At 44.5% G+C, this 25334-nt stretch overlaps 1 protein-coding gene across 1 annotated transcript; it reads right to left on the reverse strand.

The window, feature by feature from the left end:
* Nucleotides 1-226: 226 nt before the first annotated feature.
* GLIPR1 (GLI pathogenesis related 1) lies at nt 227-21725 on the reverse strand. The gene is made up of 12 exons (XM_082310211.1): nt 21442-21725; nt 18990-19235; nt 18459-18571; nt 17559-17641; nt 16247-16273; nt 15937-16159; nt 12944-13154; nt 9767-10012; nt 7077-7186; nt 5317-5399; nt 4134-4160; nt 227-4049 (listed from the first exon to the last, which is right to left on the reverse strand). The coding sequence occupies exons 1-12, from the start codon at nt 21619-21621 to the stop codon at nt 3898-3900; spliced, it is 1701 nt and encodes a 566-aa protein (XP_082166337.1). The 5' UTR covers nt 21622-21725; the 3' UTR covers nt 227-3897.
* Nucleotides 21726-25334: the final 3609 nt, after the last annotated feature.

The following is a 25334-nucleotide window of genomic DNA, read 5'->3' on the forward strand; positions in this document are numbered from 1 at the left end:
AATGTAATGATTAGGAGGTGGTAGAGCCACACCAATTTCATGATTGTGTTGCAGTGTTTTTGCCAGGTTTTGGAGTTTTGATCACCTGTGCATGCAGTGGAAATGATTATGTTAGAACATTGCAACTCGCTGCTTTTAGGTTAGTGACCTTTTATTTGAAACTAGTAAGTGAAAACACAGCCATTTCCTTTTTTGCATATATAAGAATTCAGAATATATGGGGTTAAATAGCCAGTACGTGGGTGTTGAGAAATAGCTAAGATGCTTCCCCTTCAGCATAGGGGACAACGTTAGCCTTAGTGTGCCTTTCAGTTATGTGATCACTTCTTGGCACTAAATTGTTAAGGAAAAAACACTCTTAATCCTTTTAGGGACTGCATTGTTCGCAAATCAATGAGGAAAATGCTGCCTCAACAGATACTTCACTGAGAATATGATCTATAAATCACAAACACCAATTTTAAAAACTAGTGAGCTGGTGGGTTTAGTGATACCAGCAGTATGAAAAGCTTTCTAGAAACATCAACTGGTGTTCAGCAGCTGGCGGTGTACAGGGGTGACCTAAGTTCAGTGCCAGTCAGGTAGTTCAGACCTCTCATACAGCGAAACGACTAATTTCAACAGGAGGCCCTGCTATACTTGAGTTTAAATGCCTGTTCTCGCATGTGTGATCCCGTGAGTGAGTGCTTCAACAGAAGAGTCTGCAGAGCTAGAAGCCAGTAAGGAGGAGTCTGAGTGTAGCCAGGGAAGGAGCATGATGGTATTAGGGGAGGGAGAGGCCTTGGTTCTAAGCTAGACTGGATGAGGGCCTTTCACTGCAGAGGACTGGCACAGGTGTTCCCCTGTTTGTTATTTAAAAAGTTAAAAACCAGTGTAGGGCTCTTTGCCCTACATGGGCCTTGCAGGCTGGCATTTCATTTCAGGAACCTGATCCAGCTGAAAGCACCCTACAAAAAAGTGTTTTCTGTCTGCCTCACCTAACTACCTGCTTACCTGAGTTGCAGTGCAGGAAAACAGCTCAGCTTGCTGGCAGCCTGGCCTTAAATTATGTGTATTTCCATTGTGCTTTTTTAATTTAGGACCCGCAGCTGAGGCATCTACGTAGCTTTTGCAGCAAATCCCTATCCATAGTAAAACTCAACAGACTTCAGGGAGTCTTGTCCTGTGGTTACAGAGTGAAAAGGCTTCGCATTGTGTTTAATCTTTTTAAATTGTTATGGTTGACAAGGATTGTTGGTTGGACATTTATTTGCTTAAACTAGAAAATCAAGAAAGCCTGCTCATATTCCTGTAGGCAAGTTAAACCAAAGGATTTGTCTGCTTAGAGTCCATATCTGAATGGTAACTGGCTGCGTGGGCTCACTGTTGGTGCTTTTTGCACCTGTTTTCTCAGAATATGGCTATACAGTTCTAACGCTTGTATAAAAAGTAAAGAATAGAAAACAAAGTGGATTTGGAAGGGTGAAAGACTGTTTTTGGTATTTTCAGAACAGCTTGAACTATTGCAAATTATCTCCTTGAACTGATTTTAGAGTTTATAGACTTGCAAAAAAGTAGCCAAAGGCTGTATTTATATGTCAGTATTTTGCATTTATCATATGGCGTTCATGGGCATATGATGTAAGATAAATGTGGACAACTCAAAGTCGTTTGATCATCAGGAGTTAAATATCTGGATTTTTGGATGTCCTTAAAATGAGATGCAGTACTTGTTTAGCTTTGACTTTTTGACTTTCAGGCTTTTTTTGTTTGAAAGATACCATGTTGTAAAGTTTAGGGGTTTTTTTTGCCTAAGCCCCAGTGATTTACAGAGTTTTTAATGAAGCTTTTTCTATGGTATTTCTTTAGAGCTGCTGAAGTATATAGTTAAATGACAGTGCTGTGAATGTTTTGAACTTTAAGGGCTCTGTGTTCGTTCTGTTTACTCTCCTGGAGACCAAGCACAGATTAAACTAAGCAGGGGAGAATTCCTGCTGAGCTCATTTTTGCTCCCTGGACACAGCAGCGTATGCTCTTCCCTCTCCTGCGTTTCTCTTTGCAGTAGTAGGATCTGCCAGTGCGTGGCTTCAGCGGGGCAGACGCTGTGCCAGGCTCCGTGCTGGTGTGGGAGCCCTGTGCGAGAGAGCGCACACAGGGTAAGTCCTGCTGCCCGCATGCCGCTTGCCGTCCTGTTTTCAGGTGGGACTTTGCAGTACATGAAGCCTCAGGCTTGAGTCTTGCACAAAAGAGAGTGGCAAAAAGACAAGTGAGGAGGAAAATAGCTGCTCTTTTTAACAGACAGGCCCATGGCCTTGCTTTTGCAATGGGGATTATTTTTTTGAGCACTCTAATCTGCCTAATTTGGAAGACAGAACTGAGCTTGGCTCTCTCACAAGCAGACCAGCATAGGTACTGGGCCCCGGTCACTGGGGTGTGGAAAAGAAACTGCTCATCTCCTGTCTGCGAGTGATGTCTTAGCTACAGAGGCTCTGGTGTATATCAAGGGCAAAATTCAGAATTTTATCCCCAGCCATATTTGCATTTTGAAAAATGATTTATTCGGGGAATGCTGTGATGCTAAGATGATTCTAGTGCAAGCAGTTAACTACCTGGAAGAGTAACGTGAGAAACTTTGGGTCCCAGTTCCAGTGTTTTCAGTTAAAAACTACCCCAGCAGCGGGGTCGAGAGTGGGTATGCAGAAACACTGCCGGGTACTGCAGAGAAGAGGAGAGACCGCAGAAACGAAGCGGCGAGGGGAACTTCCCAGCTTCCTTTACAGCAGTGCGTGTCTGTGCTCTGCAGGGGGGCATGGTGCAGAGGCATCTAAACCCGCCTCCGAATAGATACAGATCGCTACGGTCCAGCTGTGTGCTTGTGCGGCTCTGCTCCTTCCAGCCTCCGCTCGAGCTGAGCGACTGCGGTCGGTAGACGACATGCCCAGCTGCACCCAGCAGCTGCCCCCGCTGCTTTCTGCATACTCCAGATGTGCGGCTTCCAGGAGACTCATCCCGTGGCAGCTGTTGAGCCAAAGGCATAACTACGGGCACAGCATGATTTTATTTGGAAGTTTATGCCATCTTTCCCAGCATTGTGTTTCTCAGCATTGTGCAGGTTGGAGCTGAATGTGGGGGGGTTTTGTGCTCCAGCAGTTAAGGTTTAGATCATGTTGCAAATACATGATTGCCGTACATGGGAAGCAGGAAATGATTTATTGTTTGAAATAGCAGTCAAACCCCCTGTGCTCAGAAAAAAAAGAAAAAAAAAAACAGGAAAGGTTGCAGTGATATATAATCATGTGTAAACACAGGTGAAACTATGTCTTGGCACAGATAATGCGTGTTTAAAAACAAATTCTAAGCAAAGAGAAGTACCAGTGGCCCCAGTGCACTGTGAGACTTGGAAATGCACTGCCTGCCCCAGGTGCAAATGCCAGAGCTCACATGGGTCCAAAAATTATTAGGAAAACATTTAAATGAAAAACCTCTCCAGGCTTCTCTGCATCTTGCTGGAAGAGTGTCCAAGGAAAGAGCGCAATAGGAACGAGAGAGGGGCCTGGGGCCTGGGGAGGGCTCCCGGGCTGGGCACCCTCCAGCCCTTCCTAAGAAAGTGTTTTGGGCAGCTGCCTGCACCTCAGTGCGTTGCCTGGGCAGCGTGCTCCCGTACCCACTAGATCCTACTCACACCGCTCCACTTTGAAAAAATACATGAGTAATTTAAAACCAGTTACTGGTTCTGAGCAATGAGAAAGCTGCTCATCAGCTCTCCTAGCTGCTGCCTGCAACGAAGACGGCATTTCTGTGCTTCTAAATCACCTGTGGATGCAAACAATGTCTCTACTGATCTTTGTGCTGCCAGTAACTTACGTGCAGGGAAGGGATGAGTTGACCTAAGCACTCCCATGGTCTTCTGCATGTGTGTCACTCACTGGCAGGTGCTATAGACCAGTATTTTGGTAGGAACCAGGTGGCCAGAATTATCAGTATAAGGAGTAATGGCCTTAAAGCAATAACAGTAATGCAGTACTCATCACATGCAGGTCTGTCCCAGTCTGGATGCCACCTGGAATCACCTATGAACAAAACAAATTACTTATTTTCAAGTATAACTGCACGAAGGGCAAGAAATGGAAGCGGTAAATTCTGGTGGTACTTACTAATGACTTTGTCACGCTCTGCATTTTCTGGGGAGACAAAAGAAGTGAATGTCAGCAGACTTACACATTATAAACAATTTGAGTCTAAGCAAAAGGGAATGAAATTTGAGCCTCACGATGGGCTCACAAATGTAGCTACGGGAGCTGTGTTTCTTTCCAGGAAGAAGGAAAGACCCAAAGACCCGCTGATTTTGGGAGAACCCTGCAGCGACTCTCGGGGCTTTGCTGAGGAGCCCTTGATCACACCGTGTGGACTTCTCCCCCCGCCAGTGGCTAGCATAGAGAGCGTTTCACAAGATCCCTTTAGGTCTTGCCCCACACCTTGCATTTAAGGTCCTCAGCCTGTAACTAACGTTAAACAGGCCCGTGAGTCAGGGGCTCCCTCTCCTTCCTACAGTGCTGGTGTTTTAACACCACCTGCCCGCTCCATTAGTTTGCTGGGGAAAAGTGTGACCGTACCCTCAGCTCCCTCAGCATCCCAGGCAGATGCCCACAGCAGTGCCTTGTCATTCTTATGGGAATTGCAGAAGGTCTTCTCTCCACCTGACTCCATCCAGCCATCGCAAAGCCAAGGGCAGGTGAATCGGGTGGGCTGCCAAGGGGTCGGGCTGAGCACCACGTCCCTGTGAAGGCCTCTCACACCTGCACATGTCCTTGTTGGCCTGGCTCCCTCCCAGCGCTTAGGGGAAAGCAGATGGCCTGGCTGACGTTCAGTGGAGCGAGCAGCTTTGGCAGTGCCGTGGCAGCGCTCCCCCCAGCAGCGGCACAGCAGGGCAAGGCTCACTCAGACCTGCACCAGCTCAAGCTGCAGCTCATGCACCAGGTAATAACCTGGAGCCCCCGGGAGGGGATGTGTATCCCCTCTGTGCTTCCCATTTCTGCAAGCAGTAACTTCTGGTGGAGGTAATAACACCTTAAATTGCAGCCGCTGCATGTCCCGTATCATACCCTCCAGCACCTGAAGAGCAGATCCCATCCTGTCACTTCCTGGGGCAGAAAACAGGCTCTTTCCACCCTCCTCCCCTCTCTTTGTGCATCACTGCTCACTTGGCTTCTGACTGCAGTTTTTCAGCCTATGTTTAGGAACAGGAGAGCGCTGTGCCTGCCTCCTGCCTTTATCTTTTGTGTGCTCTTTCCCTTTCTACGTGTGCTTGGGGAGGAGGGCTGGTTGTCTTGTACTTACGACACAGCTGGCTGGCACACCGCTCGCCATTGCAGTCGCTGCACGCTGCTCCTGTCTTGTATGGGTGCCTTGGGTAATTCCCACTGCAAAGGAAAGTAACGCTGCTCTCAAACCGCCTGGGCTCTTGGCCCTTGGCTCGGTATTACCCACCCACCTCTGATACTGCACCAAACGCAGCTCAGTGCTTCTGCTTTGCTTGGAGCATGGCCAAAGCAAGATTTACTGTGTGCCTCAAATTGCCCATAAACACACTGAGAGGGATTTTATATGCATGCAATCTCTGCAGTGCTAAACTTTGTGGTAAAACCTCATTACTTTCAGCAAGGTGAGGCTTTCATTGCTTGGTCTAAGCTGAAGAAAATCCTTTGGAGTATATTCACTTTAGGAATTGAAATTGTGCATGCACCTTGCTTTGGCCCTTGGCAGAGTTGAAAACAGTTAAAGATTAGATAAATAAAGAACTTAAGTTGCTGCTTCTCAAAAGCAACAGCTGGACGTGACATTACCCCACTTCTTAGTACGCAACAGCCTGTTTGCAGTGTCCTCACCCAGCAGGGAAGGGCCCAGCTTTAAAGCCCTCTCTAGAGCCCCTTGCCTCCCCAGAGAGCACCCTGCCTGCTCTGCTGGGTGCTGTCGAGGGTTGAGGGCACCCCTCCTCTTCCCCGTGGGATCCCTGCCGACACAGGGCAAGCAATCCAGCATGATTTCAGTCCTCTGCGTGATACAGATATTGGCTAAGGGGCAGGAGGAAGGCTTGGCTTGGCATGTTTTTGGGAGATCCAGGCGTGAGGCTGGAGGGACAGAGAGCACCTCCTGGCAGCGCTGGGGGCCTGCTTGCCTGTGCACTGGGTTTCTGCACCATCTAGCATGGTTGGGTGCATAGCAAGTGCTGAGAAGGGAAAGGAGAGGCTGCCCTGGGTGATCAGTGGCTTTTGGTTCAAGAACCAGCAGAGGCAATGGTCCCTCAGCCCGTTTGGGTGTGGGGCTTCTGCGGAGAGTGGTTTTGTTGCTTTGGTACAGCAGCAGCTGTGTCATTTCAAGGTATCTGGTCAAGGTACATATTCTTCAAGGATGAAGCATGGACAACAGGAATGCCAAACTTGTTCAAGTTCATGGGCTGGCATGGCCTTGGCCCAACATGGTATGCATGTAAAGCTTTTAAAGCTGTATGTAAACTGTAGTGGCATTAATTAGCTGGAGAAGGGTAAAACCCCATCCATCCTAAATGCAACAAATATCCTAGTGACAATGCAGATGAAGGACCTCCAGATAAACTTTTGCCTTGAGGAGCCCCAGCCTCATGAGCAGCCCTCAGCCCCAAACTCTCATGCTAAAGCTAAGACTGCAGCTGCAAGCATTGCACACTTTAATATTTATCCAAACCGTTGACCTAGAGGCTTAAATCTGCAGGCACATGTAAATATTTTCAGGCTTTGGGCTTGCACCTTGCCAGCCGCCTGGGGCCATCTTGGCACTCAGGAGCAAGGGATTAGTTTTCAAATGATCACTTCAGTATTTTCATTTCAGTATTTTAAATTTTACCCTTTCTACCAGTGCCGCTGCTTTTTGGCTACAATACATAGCCCTCATCTAGCCAAAAAAAGCTGGTTGGACAGAGGTGTACCTCCTTCTCTATTTTGGGGACCATTTCCTCCCACAAAACAAATGAATGGATGGACTGATCTAATAAAGCTGCACGTTGTGAGAGAGAAGGGGCAGGACCCCAAACCCTGTGAAATGTCTGTAATGAAAAACCTTACGCCGGCCCGTAGTTGCAGACGAAGTGTGCTGCGTTGGTTACGGGGGAGTACGCCACCGTGGGACAGAAATGGACAGCACAGCCAACCTTGTAGCTTGTAGCCCAAACAACCTGCAAAGACAGAGTGGTCCACCAGTGACAAAGGCTTTGCTTCAGCATCTGAAGCCTTATGGAGAAGACCTGCCCTCTTCTGTTTCATGACAACAAATTGGCTGAGGAGCAGTCCTTGGGCAGGCTTCATGGGGGAAAGCAGCAGTGATGGTTCTCAAAATCATAGTTTATTCTGAAAAATGCCTTATTGTTTTGCACAATTCACCAGGTGTTTATTAAAACAACTGAAAGAAAGACTAACTGGCTGTAACAGGTAGTTTTCCTCTCTTGCAAAGGAGAAGGTGAAGTTCGTCTCCTTTGCTTCGTGGCAATCCATTAGCTTTGCTACAGCTCCTACGAGGGCTGATTGCCCCCATACTAAATCCAGAGGGAACGTGTAGGCAAATTGCTGGAAGGCACTGGTGTTACAGGAAGAGCAGGAAGAAAGAGCATGTCCGGGCTGTGGTCCTGCCTTTTAGCATCACAGCCATGACTAAGGTAACCTACAGGCAAGAACATTACATCATCTAATGATCCTCTGTCTACTACAAGCTGTTCAGTTTGATCCAGCATCCTATATCCAGCTCAAAGATTACAGAGCAGCCAAATGCTTCAGTCCTGGAAAAACGAACCCTGTGACAGAAGCAGAGGGGAGGCGAGAGTACAGTGGTGCCTGAGGGCTGTACAAGAGCAGCGATGGCTGACTACGTGAGAGATGTGGAGAGATGCCGGCAGCACAGGAGATGAAGAAACACACTCGTGCCTCTGCTGGCTCAAAGTGGAGGCCTGGCCCTTTCTGTTTGTGGCTGTTTGGTGCCAGCTCTGGGAAGAGGACTGTGCTGGCTGTGGCTGGGATAGAGTTAATTTTCTTCACAGTAGCTAGTATGGGGCTATGATTTGGATTTGTGCTGGAAACAGTGTTGATAACACAGGGATGTTTTCATTACTTCTGAGCAGTGCTTACACAGGGTCAAGGCCTTTTCTGCCTCTCACCCCACCCCACCAGTGAGTAGGCTGGGGGTGCACAAGAAGCTGGGAGGGGACACAGCTGGGACAGCTGACCCCAGCTGACCAAATGGCTATGCCACACCATATGGCGTCACACGCAGCATATAAAGCTGGGGAAAGAAGAAGGAAGGGGGGGACATTTGGAGTAATGGCGTTTGTCTTCCCAAGTAACCATTACACGTGATGGAGCCCTGCTTTCCTGGGGATGGCTGAACACCTGCCTGCCGATGGGAAGTAGTGAATGAATTCCTTGCTTTGCTTTGCTTGTGCGCACAGCTTTTGCTTTACCTGTTAAACTGTCTTTATCTCAACCCATGAGTTTTCTCACTTTTACCCTTCCAATCCTCTCCCCCATTCCACCAGGAGGGAGTGAGCGAGCGGCTGGGTGGTGTTTAGTTGCCGGCTGACTGGGGTTAAACCACGACAAGGACACACTGCTTGGGCTCCTGAGTGTGTTCTCAGTGCAGTGGCAGAGCAGAGGCTGTTCCCAACGTCATCTATAGACAACTGCATCCCCAAGGACAGTGAAGGACCAAATCACAGGACCCTGCCCGTCCTGGGTGGCCACTGGCTGAGGCACACACTGAGGATGTGGTTGTGGTAGCTGCAGTAATTGTACCCAGAGGAAACTCCTTCTCCAGAGCTGGGAAGGAGGGAGAGGAACAAGAGGTTCCCCAAAGGTGCAGACTCAAGGGTGCCTCCCAAAGCTGGGTGGACATGCAGCTTCTAGCTACAGTCACTATCACCGCTGACTCCAAGTGAGAATAATCTTATTTTCTCATTCTCCCCCATGCAATCGTCTGGGCTGCTCCTTTACGAACAACGTGGTAAACAGCACTGCGCCTTAGTGCCAGGTAAGGTGCGTTTCACCACAGTTTCCAGATGCTGACTCTTGCCGTTCCTTATGAGCAAGGTCAAAAAGCAAAACGCTGTCACCTCTCACGGCTCCTGCATCCAAATATCTTCTCTGCAAGCAAGAACCTGTGCATGTCATTCAAACACCCCACCAGCTTCAGCTCATCCCTTCAAGTCCTAAATGCGTATGTGTATCTCCACAGAAAGTATTAAATAGCTTCAGGTCAAAATCTAATCCCTAGAGCCACTGTTACAAGCCGTCCTGCTCTCCCATAGCTATGGTTAGTTCTTTGGGAATTGTGGCTAGGAAAAACGCGCATGTGATGCTTGCAGAGCTGCAGACACCTTTTTACGTGCCAGTATTTCCCCAGCCCTTGGCATGGTTTGTGGTGCCATGCGGAGGCTGCCTGCCAGAGCTGGGACCTCACCCCACCACGTACTGCAGCCCACAGCCATTGGCATTGCCTGGTTTTTGGCCACCGCTTGGCTAAATCTGACTGCATGGTGGCTGTCCTGTTTTCCTCCTGGAAACAAAATACAACTGGCATATTTAAAAACAAATGCAGTGACTCTTTTCCTCCCTAAAATGAAGACATGAGAACATCTTGTGCACACAGACAGGAAATAAGACTACAACACCTGGAAAACAGTTCATTGAATCTTCAACAGAAAGCTAGAGTTTCTGTGTCAAAATGGCAACACTGGTTCATGGTTTAGATGGAGAAACTCAAGGCCTACCTGCGTATAGTGGCCACAGACTCCTCTGCAGTTATTGGTGGCATAATTGTAGGCGCTGACCTCTTTGTACCAAGAGGTGATGGCTCCTTGCACAGTAAACATAGAAAGTGATCCAGTCCAGAGGTTTTCTCCAACGGGGGTAAATTTGGGGTGAGCCTGCCCTGGATCTTTCAGGTACGTATTATGTTTAAACAGGCATCTCTTCGCCCAAGCTTTCGCGGTCTTTGCCAAATCTGGATCCCAACTCTGCAAAATAAAGATAACTAAAAATCACTTTGGTATCTTAGCAATGCAGTAAGTCAGAGCAACTTTCTGGAAAAGCTAGGTCTCAGTAGCGCATATGCTTCATGTTCATTTGGTTTTTGCTTCTGCTGAGACTTACAGAGCTACACAGTGAATTGGCTTGTAGGTTCATCTCTGATTTGAATGTAATCACCCATTAAACTTGAAGAAGTTTTTGGGGTGGTGGGTGATCTTGGCTGACTGGGCTGTTGGACACCAAGAGCTGTACATCAGTCAAATACAGTGTTTGGGGTGCAATGTGCATTTCCAGGCTGTGCCAGCCATGAGAGAATGTTAATTTAATTTAAACAGTGAATTTACAGGAATTCTGGGGATTAGGGGCTATGCTTACTGTACCAATCAGACTGGAGTGCAGCCTTATGCATTAAGGCTGCTGCTTGCGGGTCAGTTCACAAGTTTAAACTCAGCCCCTTGGTTTGCATCTTTGTGTTTGGTGGCTTCAAATGTTAGTGCTGAATTCATATTTGTGGAATCACTCATTCACCTGCTGTTCAGTCCTACAGAAAGTGGTTATTTAAGCAATTGAGTTAGTTACATAAATGTCTTCTATTTGCCCTGGAGGTGGCGTCTGTTTTTGCTGGGTTTTCTTGTGCACACAACTTGATTGAGCAAATACAGCATTGTACCTCCTGGAAAATGCAGTACCACAAGTACCACGACAATGTACTTTCCTTTTTTTGTGTGAATGCTTAAACTGGCTGACAGTTGAAAAAGCAATGTGCAGAAACTGATAGTTCAGAATGATTTTTAGTTTAACTATAGTTATACTCCTTATTTGCTTATGAAACTGCTTTTATGCTAAAAGATTGGATTAAACTGCATGGGGAAAAATGCACAGGACAGAGAGGTTTGCCTATAGATATCATTGCTGTTTCAGAAAATATTAATTACAGTTTTTTTCCCCATGAACTATTTCTCAGACGAGTTGCTTGCTGATTTAGGGAGGGAAAACTGAACGCATAAGTGAAAAGTGATGCGAGGCAGCAGTAAGTCAAGACGACTGTTGTGAAGCCCTGATGAAGCTGGTGAGACTCTTTCTGCTGGTTTTGAAGAGCCTTGAAACAGACCTAAGCAATGCTTTGGGTGAATGGGAAAGGGCTCACGTTTGTGAAGTAAAAAAAAAGTTAGATCAGCATTCTTATTTTGTAATAAATGTATTACAAATATAGATGGTTGGGCTTTGTTACTTGCAGTTAAAGGAGTTTCTGTCTTGTATTTTCTTTTAAAAACTGTTTTTCCAAAAGGTGGAAATGCCCTGAGTTCATAGTCTTCATTTTTATGTTCCCTGTGAAATAGAGAAGTCATCTTCTTTTCCTCATTTTTGAAGTGCTAAAGGCCATTCAAAAATGAAGAAATATGCTGTTTTCAATTCCAATGTTTTTACTTTCATAATACAATTTATCATGTATTGTACTGCTTTCTCCACACAAAATTCTTCCTGGGAGAGGTCATACTTAAGACTAGGTTTTTTGCAGTGTTTTAAAAGAACTTATAATGATTTAGTTCTTATTTGTAATAATCTTTATTTGTTTGTTTGTTTCTTAAGCCTTTTTTTTTTTTTTTCAGATTTCAGTTCTTCAGTTTTTCAAAAGGAAAAATTAGGCACAATTTAAAAAGATGAATACTGTTCTTTTAATACATCATAGCAAGATTTTGTTAGTGTAGGGGCAGTAAAGCAACCTAGAAAACAGAATCTGGAGCAATATGTACTGGAAGTTCAGGATGCCCGGCTGAAGAAAGCTGAAGTAAAAGACACATCTAGAAGAGAAACTAAATTGTTTCCTGTCAGGATTGCAACTCAAGCTTGCTTCCTGCTCACTTACCCCTCCCTAATGGCCACTTCTTTTTTATTGTTTCACAACCAGAAATGGAAAATAAGCTTTTTTTTTTTTGAACTTTTGGTTGGGGTGTTGCTAGTTACAGACATGGTTATGCCCTTTTCTGGTGGTGACCATGCGAGATAGTAAGGAAGAGGAGCAAACAGATCAGAATTAGGACAATCTCTGTGGTCCATCTGAGAGATCAGTGGAGATTATCCCAAGAAGAAACACAATATCTCAAGTATTACCCAGTCAAAGCACAAAAGGTGATGGATGTTGCAAGAGACAGCTCCCAAGCTACTGGAATTGAACACCTCACAAATCAGAGATGGGTTTCTCAGCCATAACCCCGGCTTTGTGCATACATTTACAGCTTCCTCCTTGCTGGGTTTTCCATCTGAAATGAAGGGTGGCCATTTTGGGGTATATTTTGAATCACGACAGGCTGTCTTTCACATGGTGGCTACAGACACTGCCCCCCCAACGTGGCCAGGGAGAAGGCAGAGGGGCATAGCAGCGCGGGACCTGATGCCTCCAGCACTCGCTCCTGCTGCACTTCTTGCTTTTTGCCTTCCCCTGCAGCCCTAGCACCTAGGAACATCTGCTCTGTTGGCTCAGCCCACGAGAGCCTTGCAAAGAAATCTCAGAGAAAGCTCTCCAACATTGTTTGGCAACGGTCTCTTCCCTTGCCAATTCAAGTATCAAAGGTTGTGCTTAGGTCTGCAAATAAATTACACCCCAGGCTGTTGAGCTACGGTGCCTTGGAACGAGGAGGCTTTTCACAGCACAAAACAACAGCATTAGGTTGAGGATTGAAATCTTGGGTTTCAAATGAGGAAATTAAGCCAGGCAAAACTATACATGTACCCAGTCGTATAAAGTCATCTGATAACCGGAGCCTTTTTCTCTGCTTTAAAAAGAAGTAGCTCTTATGACCCCAGGAAGCTGAGGGTTTTTTCTTTTTTTTGCATTTGGTCACAAAAACAATCTTTGAGAATCGTAAACACCATCACAATGCTACACACTTGCACGTAAGTTGTGAAGATCCCCTTACCATGTAGAGCATGTTGCTGGCTGGTGGATTCACTCCAGACCGGAATCTGTTATGGGTTTGCACACATTGCTCAATAAACTTTGGATCTCCAACATCAGGCAATGTCGGTGGTTCATAGGAGTCAGAGGAACAACAGAAGTGCAGTAAAGCCAGCACACAAGCAGAAAATCTGCTTGTCATGATTCTCAGCCTCTGGTCTTCCAGCTTTAAGAGCAGAGTGTTTCAGCTGTACGAGGTTCTTTTAGCTCCACCAGCAGCGTTTTGCTTGGAAAGCTTGTGGGCTGGACTTATCTGAGCCATGGTAATTGAATGTGGCGTTGGTCACAGGAAACGAGTCGTATTTCAGCAGCGTTGCTATGAGAATAAGGAAATGAAACTACAAGTTCACATCAGAGCTGTGGCAGCTTTGTCTCTCTCTTTTTTTCTTCTTCCTTTAATTGCGGTGGGCAAGCTTCTTCTCTCCTGTCCTTTGGGCTTCTTTGTTTTTCTTTCTTTGGCCCCCACCATCCCATCCATACCAATCACTATGGATTGCAGTAAAGTTTTGGATAAATTTTCTGCTTTTCATGAAAATAGCATTGCTGTTACTCTGAGCAAAAATGCTCTGAGAAGTAATTGATTTGAACTATGACTTTTACTACAGTATGAACAGTCACTTTGGTTGTACATCGAGTTATTGGAGGGGTAAGTTTGGCTGAGAACTGCAATTTAAACATGCTGCAGTTATTGATGGGTTTCTCCTGTGATCACATGCTTGTGCTATGTGTTGCTATCAATTTCTCCTCCCAAGCTTTAGCAATGTGTAAATCATTCCCTGCAACCCAAGCCCCCAGCAGTTGGGTGCTATGAAGGTTGGTGCTGTCTCATGCCGGGTGCCCAGCACCCACACTGGGCTTCACAGCCAGGAGTTGGGAGCTGATATCCCATGCATGTTGCCTCGGGTGCCCAACACTCCCTGCTCAAACCCACCACCATCACTACCCTCTTACTCACACTGCCCTTAACTATCACCTGTCCATCAAGTTCAGGCACTTTCCCACAGTCCCAGTCTGGAAATCTTTGTGGGAATGAAGCTGGGTTTCTTCCCACTCCAGATTTTGTTTTAAGAATCTGCATCCTTTGAACAGCTGGGTGTAGGTCCCAGTTATCACTTCTGTGTGTGCAGTCCTGTAGGTGTTGGGGCTGGTGGCAAGACCACATTCAGGTTGGTGGTCCGGGGTCACACTGTGAGCCTGCAACAGCAGTCCCACCAGCACACGTTAGGTCCTGTGGGTCGCACATCTCCAGCTATTCATGGGGAGACTGCTTACAGGTGAAAAAGCCCTCTGAGGGAATCGTGGATGAGAAACACTGTGCTCACAACTCCCCTACAGACCACTTTTTAGAGCAGAATAATGTGGTGGGTTGACCCCTGCCAGCAGCCAGGCACCCACACAGCCGCTCGCTCACTGCCCCTTCCCCAGCAGGATGGGGGGAGAAAACAGGAAGAAGAAAAGTGAGAAAACTCATGGGTCAGGATAAAGACAGCTTAAGACGCAGTGTCTGTGGGGGGAACAAACAAACAAAAACCCCAAGTGATGCAAAGGCAATCACCCACCACCCCCAATGGCAGACTGATGCCCAGAGAGTGTCCGAGCAGTGGCTACCCTGGAAGCCAGCCCCCCATCTTTCTTCTTCGTCTATCCCATTTTTTTTTGCTGAACACAATGTTATATGGTATAGAACATCCCTTTGGTCAGTTTGGGTCAGCTGTCCCAGCTGTGTCCTGTTCCCAGCCACTTGCCCCCAGCCTACTTGCTGTTGGTAGATATGAAAGGTGGCAGCAGACAAGAACTGACAATTGTGAAATTAAATATGTATCTTCTTACATGGTGACATTTTGCAGCATATTACAAGAGCCCAAACATTTGGGGCTCAGTTTTATTCTGTGGGATGCCATGCTCCTTCAGAGTTGCAATGATGTGGCTCAGAATTTGAGCGACTGTGTTCTCAAAACATTAGGACTAAGATAAATGAGGAGAAGCAGCTTTAAATAGCTGATAGCACAGTTTTGCATTGCTAATATCAGCCAGTATCTCTTAGCTTGAAAGACGGGTTTGTTTCCCTTACTAACAAATGTATATAGGAACAATAGGGGTCGGGGGCTGAATGTCTCTAAAACCAAACTGAATTGATCAACAGTTTGGGCTTTTTTAACGAGGCTGAGATCTTCCATTTCCAAAACAGAATCTGTCCTCGGCCCATTTCATCTTCCCTCTCCTGTTTTCCCTCCCTGCTTCCCCCTGCCTTCCCCTGCCTGCAAGCTCAGGATGGCTGTCATCTACTCTGAATTTCAGATTTTGTCACCTTCTCACATTCTAAAATTAAGCTCTCCCTATTGACATTCCATGTTAATCCTTCCTCTACCAACTTTTCCTGGTATTCTACTAGCTATGGAGGACAAAGCTTAACTCTGAGAGGAGAAGAACAGAATAGTACAACTGACAATAGACTAACTTTAGTGGAGACTGATACACATAGGCTAAATAAAGGACAAGCTTTATTCTTTCTGTTCTTAAAAATAATACATACAGTTAAATCTCAGTTATCTGGGGAAAGTGATGTCTGGGATAATTGAAGGTTAATGAGGATGAGTTATTGCTTCTTTTGGATCCACTATGCTGCTTCACACACCTCTTTGTGACGCTCCAGGTTTCCAGGAGGCTTGTTAGCATGTATAGTAATATATAGTCTACGTGGTCCCACTAGCAATCTACTCCTGAGCCAGAGCTAAGAGGCTCATGCAGATGTAAAAGCGTGTTGCAGCTACTGCCAAAAAATTACACTAACTCTATGCACAGCCACTTATATCTTGCCTTGAGTGAAGGAGCCCTTCCTATGCTACATCACAAGGATAATGGAGAGATGACCGAGTGTTTTTGCCAATGATGTGTGCAATTCTCTGAGAGTAATATAGTGGTAGGATCACTATCAGCATCTTAATTGGTCATTACTCATAAAAAAATGTGTGTGGAAACCGCTTTTGTACTAGAAGAACAGCACTAGTACTCAGTACCAAAAACAGCGGCCTTAAAATTGAAACACTAAGACAGTACTGGTCACAAGAGGTATGTGGATGCTCAGCAGGTGGGATGTGCGGCGGTGTGGGAGGCCTGGGGGGACGGGGCCGTGGTGGCTGGGGCTGTGTATCCCAGTCTGGATACCAGTAGGCATAATCTAAAAAACAGCGAAGAAACAGCTGTTAAGACCCATCAAACTTAGCCATACTTATAGGAAAGCAATTAAGAAAAATTTGATACGTACTTATCAGCTTCTCACGTTCTGGATTTTCTGTAGAGAGATCAGAAAAGGAAATAAATGTGAGTGGAGGTTCTTAATGTAAAGAAGTAAGCCATTGCTGCTGCCTGGCTGATTGCACTGAGGATGCCTGTCAGTGCCTGAAACATCCTGCAAGGGGGAAGCAGGCCAACAAGAGCAGGTTCCCAGCTGGCATGGGGCTCATATTTTTATTGAATTGAAAGAGAAGCAGAAAAGAAGCAGCTGTATTAGGAAGAATTTATGTCATGGGGAGGAGGTAATAGCAAATAAAAACAAAATATGGAATTTATTTTAAATTGATACACAAACCAAATTTAAGTAGTTACAGACAGACAAATATAACTACTAAATTTATCACAGCAGTACACCTTTACTAAGAGCTTTGATGTATTTGTAGGATTGCCTACGTGCATCTTATTGGAATTGCTGATTTGCCCTATAGGAGAATATGGTAAAATGGGTTGTAGGATCTAGCACTTAATTTTTAAAAGCTCTCTTCCTCCTCTCCCTCCCCCTATTCTTTGAGATGTTTCTGTTTTTTCTGTGATGAATCAGTCTGAGACTTCAAGATGAGTCTGCCAGGATATCGCAGAAGGAAATAAGAATACCAAATGTTCAATTATTTCTACAGCTGAAGCTATCTAGAGCCTGGCTAGTAGAGACCATCCCCATTAAACCTCTGTATAAAATTCATATTTGATTTAAGACATTGTTGCATGTCCTTCAGTCTCTGTTTATTTAAAACACTATTTCTGACTAATTTGGGTCTAGGTGTAATGACATAAAGGTCCACAGCTGCAAACTGCTGTGGAAAAACAAGCTCTCACGGCTGTATTTCAGAAAATTGCGTAAGTTAGAGATAAGTGTGCTTTTCAGGATAGTCTTATTATTGGTTCAGACCTATAGTTTTCTGGAAAATGTGATAGAACATACTAAACAAGCAAGAAAGCAGAAGTTAAATATACCATTTCTGCTAGGAAAGAAGAACCTGACATGGAATATTTGTTGAGGCTAAAGTGTTAGATCTGACTTCCTGATCGGATAAAAGGCGGAAAGTGGTCTAACTGACACTTCTTTTCATCAGAAACCCTGGCTTCTACCTCCGAGCCTTCAACAGCAAAGTATTTCAATTAATTCCTTCTTATACTATTCTTACCGGGGTTTGGTACTGTTGCTGTGTGGTGGGCTACAGACCTACAATGTACTTAGCGCAAATTGACTTACTGTTATATTTCCACTGATAAATATGCCATTTTTATCTCTATGCAATTTTCTTAGTTGATCTCTTTGGTCTTACCACAGAGCTTGTCTACACATTTCTCATTACTGCATTCACTGCATGGATGTCCACTTTTATATGGTTTTCTTGGGTAATTCCCCCTGCAAAGCAGAACAGTATTTTGTTAGCTCAGTCGTTTGAAAAGCTATTTACATACATGGTTTCATCAGATATTGTTAGAATAATTTATCATGAAAAATTATGATGGGGCAGGGGGGAGAAATCCCTTTATCCAAAACCTGATCATTGCAATTGTTTGAAATTCCTTTTAGATCAGATTAAAGCTCTCACTGGCATGGGGAGCAGCTACCTGGTGACTCTCGCCATTTGAAATTAATGAGACTTCTCAGGCAATACTGTATTATTCGGTGTAAGCATACAAGAATCTGCCTCTAGTCCCTCACTACCCACCTGTATTCTAAAAAATCTGTAAAATATGTAAAAGGTAAAAAAATCTGTAAATCTGTAAAAGGTAAGTCCAGAAATTGCAAGGTATGAGATAAACTAGGGGACTGTCTTTCTTTCATTTCTTCAATTAAAATGTTTTGTTTGAAGTTTGGGTGGGGCCACAGAAAGATGTAATCTTCCTCAAGCAGAAAGCTTGCACCTTCCGCACTTTTCCTGCAGAGACTGAAGTCAAAACAGATCTTATTCCACCACTCTTGGTTATGGCGAGTGCTCTCAGCTAGGATCTGCTTGCCTGCTTCTTTAGGAAGGGATTTTCTGCAGCTCCAACTATGTCCAGCATCTTCTGCTCTCAATGGCTGGGGGACGTTTCCCTTGGACCGGTGACATGTGGATATAGCTGCTTCTGAAATTTGTTACAACTGCTCCCATTGTTGGCATCTGATAACCAGGTCAGTTATAGGATATTTAAAAAATAAAAAACCTAACCCCCAAATGCCATTATTAACTTACGCTGGCCCATAGTTGCAAACAAAATGTGCTGCTCCGAAGACTTCTGGAAAATTTTCAACTGTGTTGCAGAAGTGAACTGCGCAGCCAACTTTGTAACTCTCTGCCCAAACAACCTGAAGGGCAAAGGGAAATATGTATGCACGTGCTCAAAGACTGAAAAAGCAACAGCATTAAGGGAGGAAGGCAAAGGGAAGGATCTTGTGGAAGTTTAAAACAGCTGACACAGGAGCAACATTGACAACGCAAAGGGCAGCTTAGACAAACGACTGATTGACAGATGTTTTTGCAATTATTATCTGGCTCCCCTGGAAACATGAAATTGTCAGGGGGATAATCCCTTTCCACCATTACTGAAAATGGGACTCGGACAACCCTGAGGCTCAGAATATTTATTTCCAATCTCATGCAGCAATAAACCAGGGGGTGAAAACCCCTGCTGTAATTCCTGCTCTGAAGTGGTCTGTTCCAAGCCTGTATTTGGATTTTCTGTGAAGCCATTACATTATAAACCATTGGGTATGTAAGACTCACCTGAGTGTAGTGACCACAGATGCCACTACATCTAGCAGTGTTGAAGTCATAGCTCCTGACTTCATTATACCAGTCACGGAGAGCTGTGTCCACAGAGAAGACGGTGGCTGTGCCAGTCCAGATGTTTTCTCCAACAGGAGTAAAGGTGGGGTGCACCTTCCTTGGTATTTTAAGGTAGATATTGTGCATAAACTTGCACTTCTTCGCCCATGCTTTGGCAGTCTTAGCTAAAGCAGCATCCCAGGACTGTAGAAAAGGAAGGAAACATAATATAACCTGCACCACAGTGACTTAGCTGAATTAAAACATTTTTAAACAGAAACTTGTAAGGATTCTTTTCCCTTTTCCTGCTTCCCATCCCTGCCTTCAGTTTCTTTCTCTGACTTGACATTTCTACTCTCACAGCAAATGTTTTTTCTTCTTTTTCCCTTAGATATTGCAGGACATGTAGTACCTATCCACTGTCCTGTGGTATCTGACTTGTTAAAATATTTAGAGCTGGATTGCAGTCTTTAAGCTGCTAGGCCTGAGAAGAGGTAACTGGGTGAAAGCCCCAGCTTTAGCAGGCCTTTAGGGACTTCATGCCTTGGAGCTGTCGGCTGTCCAGGGATTTGCACTTTGCAATTATCACTAGACCAGATCAGAATTCTGTTCTGCTGGCCAGGATGGAGAGGAGGAGTCACAACTGCTCCCTTCCTCAGCCCCTTCTGCCTCTTTGCCCTTCTCCCTCCTCAGCATGTGGCCAAAGCAAATAAAAGGCTCACTCATCTCGTCTGGGCTGAGGAGGAACCATTCCCATCCTGAGTGGCACAAGCGATAATTTGAGAAACCAGTCTGCAAGACTTGCAGAAAGATTTCATGCCACTGAATGACCAGGCAATAAAATGGCAGGTAAAATTCAGTACAGAGAAATGTAAGTTAAGGGATGTGAGGAAAAAAAAAAAACAATTTTGACTTTGTGTTCATAATGACAGGTCTGGAGATGGCTATTACCACTTGTAAATCAATGTTTAGTAGTAGTCTAAAAATTAAATAAAGTGTTAGAAATTCCTTGCGAAGGAATGGAGAATATCACCATATATATAATTACACTACTGTAGAAGTCCTGTTAAACGCTGTGTGCAGCACCCCACCTTAAGAAGGGGACACTAGAACTGGAAAGGGCAGAGAGAACATGGAGGACGATGATCATCCTCAAGTATGGAGGGCTTTCATAAAGCAAGAGAGTGCTCTGCAGCTTTGATCAGAGGCAGCTGGACATCTTCTGTGAAGTAGGTAAATAAGCAATAATTACTTGCTCCTTCCAATGCAGAGACCAGAGACTATCAAACAAAGCTAGGAATTAACAGGTCCAAATCAAATGCAAGGAGATACTTTCACACGACTTGTAGTTAGGCTGTGCAGCTCTTGCTACACAATGCTGGGGACGATAAAAACTTGCATGAGCTCAAGGCTGAAAAAAAATCATGCAAGAAAAATACATCAAGAGCTTTTAAATACAATGCAACACCTTTGATTCAAGAGATTTCTGTATATTTGTCCTGCTCTTATTCCAGGCTTGCAGGATCTTTGGTCTGAGCAGCTAAGTTAGCTCTTGTGAGCTAGCATTTTAAATTAAACATTGTTTTCTAAAATGGCAAGAAATTACAATCATGAGTAGTCTGAATTTTTAGTGCTTTACCACAAACTTCCTTTCATAGAAATGATTCATATTGCATGCAGTTACGCATTTAACTTCCTTTCCAGCTATGCTGCACTGCTGGAGGGCTCAGAGTAATGACATGAACTGACTGGGGTTACCTCCCTCAGCTATCTACCTGCCTTCTTCCTTAGGTATTCCACCAAGCAAGTTGAGACCTATCCATGGCCTGTTCTGATATCCATTATACTTATAGGAAGCTCTGCTTACCAGCCCAGATATTAGTATCCCTACTCCACAAACCCTACTACAGCAAATGAAGATCAGGTATCTAAATGGATGCCCTGCAAATCCCTTTCTTCAACACATGTTCTAGATTGGAAGAAACAGGGGTCGATGACAGATTTTCAACAAATCCTGCTGTGCAGATTGCCTATTCAGGAGCTTTTTAGTACCAAACAGCTTCCCTGTATGAAACCTGGACTAACATAAAATAGATCACTATCTTTCTTAGAAAGAGGTAAATGAAACGCTGAGAACTGAATGCTATTTTTTGCAATACAGCCCTTTGCTCTGGCTGAAGTTTAGAGTAGCAATCCGTCCCTAAACAAGGTATTCCCTTCAAATGATTAAAACTGAACAATACTGTAAAAATGAATGTCTTTTCTGTTTCCTATGAAGAACTAACATATATAGTACAGAAATCATTGACAGAAAGGGAAAGAAAAGCACAAAGCAAATGAATAATAAGCTGGGCTAAATCAGCAGCACAATCTATATTAATTTTCAAACAGATCACGAATGCCTCCTTACCATGCGAAGCATATTGCTGGCCGGTGGATTCACTTTGGATCGAAACTTGTTGTGAGCTCTCACGCAGTCTTCAATGAACTTTGCATCTTCTATGTCTGGCAAGGGATATTGTGGATCAGCATGACAGCAAGCGAAGAGGTCCAGTAAGAACAACGCAGCAAAGAAAAATGTGATTTTCATAATTCTTCAATGCTTTCAGTATTTTTTTTTAAGTTTTTAAAAGAAAAATCTCTTGGGTGGAGATAATACTGGCAAGCAGTTCTTCAGCGGTTGTCGTCTGCGTGTGGCAGCACTTCAAAGTGTCAAAGTAACAGGAAGATAAATTGCTTCATAAGGTACAGCTCTAGCTGACATCATAGCCGGCTGTCAAAGGGTAAACCATGAAACAGGCATCTGCCGTGAATATTAGCAAGGAGCAACACCCCAGGTCTAATTCTGCCTTTTCTTTGAGTGTGCTCCATTCTGGTTGACTGCCAAACCATTCTGTGATTGTAGGTCTTATCTGAAGAGACGCTGCAGAACAGCTTTCCGAAAACCTCCATCAACCATAAAAATCGTAGCTTTGACAAAATACAGATCTGCTGTTCAGCTGATTTTCCTACAGTATAGCTTAGTCATACCAGCTCAATTACAATTATTTTGCAGGACCTTTCTTCCATTTCAGAATTACTCTAGGAATAAACAGAATTAGGGAAAATGCATATATTGAAATTTGATCTCGCCACAAGAAAAAAAAAGTTCCTGAACAGCAGCTTGCTGCAGAACAGACCTTCTAACCTAGTTTGGCGTGTAACAAAAGTATGCAAGAGTATAAGAACAACCATATGTTTTAAGAGCTAAGGTCTTGTAACTCACATCTAGGTAGATTTACAGAGAAAATATGTTGTAGATTGTAAACAACGTTCATGGGTCTGATTCCCTGCTCAGTTTTGGAGGTCAGGCCTTATCCTGCTGAACACTTGTGGAAATTACCATTCTGGTGTTGCCTTCTCTGTTTTCATGATGGCTTTCCCCTCTTAAATAATACCCTTGATTTGCTTCAGAGTCTTGTAACAATCCATACACCTAATTCAGATAGGCCAAAGGAGCTGTAGCACTCCAACACCATCACAGCTATACTTATCTAGGCTATTAAAAGGAGGCATATAATTACATATTTCTCCATGTGCACGTGTTTGTGGATGTCCATGCATTAATAACTCTCTACAACCTCCTCTTAGCCCTGCCATGATTTGTTGACCGATTTCAAGAAGGTAGGGGCAGCTGTAGAAGGCAACAAAGTTGGGGGGAGACCTTCTGGTGTTTTGGATCTTTTGGGAAAGAAACAAAAAGGGAGTCTCCAGTTATTCTTGTTGGACAGGCTTAACACAGCCCTTACCAACAAACAGCCCTTAGAGGCACGAGAGATCTGGACAGAGAGGGAACTGAACAAGTATTACTTTTTCTTCTCCTTTTCTTTCACAATAGTTTCCTGTGCTTTGAAACTCTCACAGTAAGATCACAATTTTTTTCTCTAATAAATTACTTGTTTGAAAAAGACCAAGCCGAAGTGGTCAGTGGGAGGAGACTGGTCACTTCCACTTTCTCTTCCTCCATGGGCACAGCAAGCTGGGTGCAAGATGCTTTTGATCCTGTCATGTCCTTGATGAAAAGATGCATGAGGCACTACCAATTGTCTCAAACTCTCATCTCCCACGGCAAGTAAAGGGAAGCAGGAGGTGAAGCAGCCACCCTGACACAACCCCAGTCCAAGGCGGTAGTCACACTTGCAGCCCAGCCATTGGCTTTTAGCTCTAATGGCTTTTCCTGTTCCTCTCTCAGTGGTTGGCTGTGGCTCCCTCTGCCTCCAGAACGTGTATGTGATGGTCGTGACCTCGCCTACATTTACTAGATCCACCTGCTGACTCTGCCTCCTGGTGTACCACTAACAGGGCCAAGGTCCCTTGTCTAGCAGATGTAGTTTCTGTTCTCTTCTGCTGTCACGCTCTATCCCAGAAACTGTGTGTGGCTATTGGCAAAGGTGATAGGGCCCTCAGCTGTGGTGGGGCATTTTAAAATGTACAAGAGGATGGCCTCTTGCTGGCATTGGTGACTGCTGGTCAGGCTGGGATGGTGAAGGGGATCTTGGGAGGGAGGTTTCTTCCTGTGGGTGCCATTACCTTCTGTCCTACCAGAGGACAGAGGTTGGTCTCTCCTGTCAGCTGCCAGCTTCTGGGCTACAAGGACCTTCCACTCCACCATGTGCAGTCCTGAAGCCCACAAGGTACCATCCAGGTGCCACTGGCAGTATGGTGTGTGTGTGGAGCACCAGGTAATGGAGAGATCCTTAGATCAAATTACGACAGTTTAGATCATTATGATGAGTGGCCCCCTCCCCTGCTTCTAAACTGAACATAGAAGGCTTGTCCACTGCTTTGCTTCCTTTGAAAGTCATCTCGCGTCTTTTCTAAACCAAGGCCAACTGAGTTCAGTTTACTGCCAGTTACTACCCTTCTCCAGCTGAATATTACCTTGAAACTAGAAAAAAAGTATATTTTCTCTTCCTTTTTATTTTCTAATAATGCTCATGCAATCTATGAGAAACTAAAGCCGTTGGTCAGCTAGACTTAATGTAAAACCATGATTATATTACAACTACATGCAATTTGCACAAAAATTATCATCACACTAAAACTGCACCATTAATTTAGCAATGCAGTGAGCTGGCAGTTATATATGCGTACAGTTGAAATTCTGTGCTTGGAAACTCAACTGAGACTTTTATGAAGTAGGAAATTTTGACATATCCAGGGTAGTTCAGGTTATAAAATCCTCTCCTGCAGAGATGACTCTGGTTCCATCTAGTGATTCTATCTAGAATCACAGCACAAGTCCAGCCTGCCCTCAAGCATCTACAACCAATTTTTTCACAAAAAGAGAGTTATAAACCTTTTCCAGAATTAATCAGTGGATCGTGTAAACCAGGTGAAAATTAAGCTTTGAGATTTGGATATCACATTATATTTGTCTGGACAATACAAGCATTGCCTGTCCCTGCACAGATCTCAAGTGAAATTTAGCACAATGAGCTGGGTATGGGCAGCAAGCTGTACAGCCCAAGGATTTTGAAAAAAATCCTCATGTTTACATCTCCCTTTCTCACATCTCACTTGCTTTCAGTTTAAAATGGCTGGAAACATAAGACCTAAGATTCTTAGTTTTCCCCTAATGTACGATTCAGTCAGAGGACTACTGGCTGGTGGATGACAGACTATTACAGAAATCCATGACTGGGAATCTGTAAAATTACATTTAATTTTGTTCTCAAATAATCAGCTTCCCCACAGAGTACTGCTATTTGTGTTGGGAGAGAATCTGTTTGTCCTTGACTTACTAGGTTCAGCTGAACAAACAGGGGTGGATCTGCTGGGTTTTCTTGTTCTGTCCACAGGATTAGGCAGCTGCAAGATCACTTGGCCTTCCAGACCTGTGAATAACCTAATGCTCTGACATACATTGCTACTTCTATTACACAATTTCACCTCAGGGCAGAAAACAGATTAATTCAAATGGTGGTGGTACTGGATTTCCACAAGAATTATTTTGTAATAATGTATTTTGTCATTGTTCATTAAAATTAAAAAAATCTTGCAATTATTTTGTAATAATGAGGCTGTAAATAGGCTCACAATTAACAGGGAAGGCCATCAGTATGTGATTGGACTGCAGGTAGTTTTACTGTAGTTTTGGTTAGGGGAATTTGTGCAGTGCTGCTTACTGCAACTATGCCCCTTGGCCTAACTGAGCAAAATCACAGCGCATTGCTTGCTGCATTCTCTGAACAAAGCACCGGGATGTCACATGCACCAAAGCACAAGAGGTTGGTGGTGGTGCTTTCCCCTGTGGTGCCTACC

Source organism: Platalea leucorodia, assembly GCF_965183815.1.
Source record: "Platalea leucorodia genome assembly, chromosome: 4".
In the NCBI taxonomy this organism is placed as follows: Eukaryota; Metazoa; Chordata; class Aves; order Pelecaniformes; family Threskiornithidae; genus Platalea; species Platalea leucorodia.

Bases quoted from the DNA above. Each gene is read 5' to 3' on its own strand.
- GLIPR1 (XM_082310211.1), bottom strand. From the start codon at position 21,621: ATGAAAATCACATTTTTCTTTGCTGCGTTGTTCTTACTGGACCTCTTC. The intron at 7,187-9,766 runs GTAGGCCTTGAG...CTGTCTTTGCAG, and splicing joins TCTGTGGCCACTATACGCAG to GTTGTTTGGGCTACAAGCTA. The intron at 4,050-4,133 runs GTAAGTACCACC...TTTTGTTCATAG, and splicing joins AGAGCGTGACAAAGTCATTA to GTGATTCCAGGTGGCATCCA.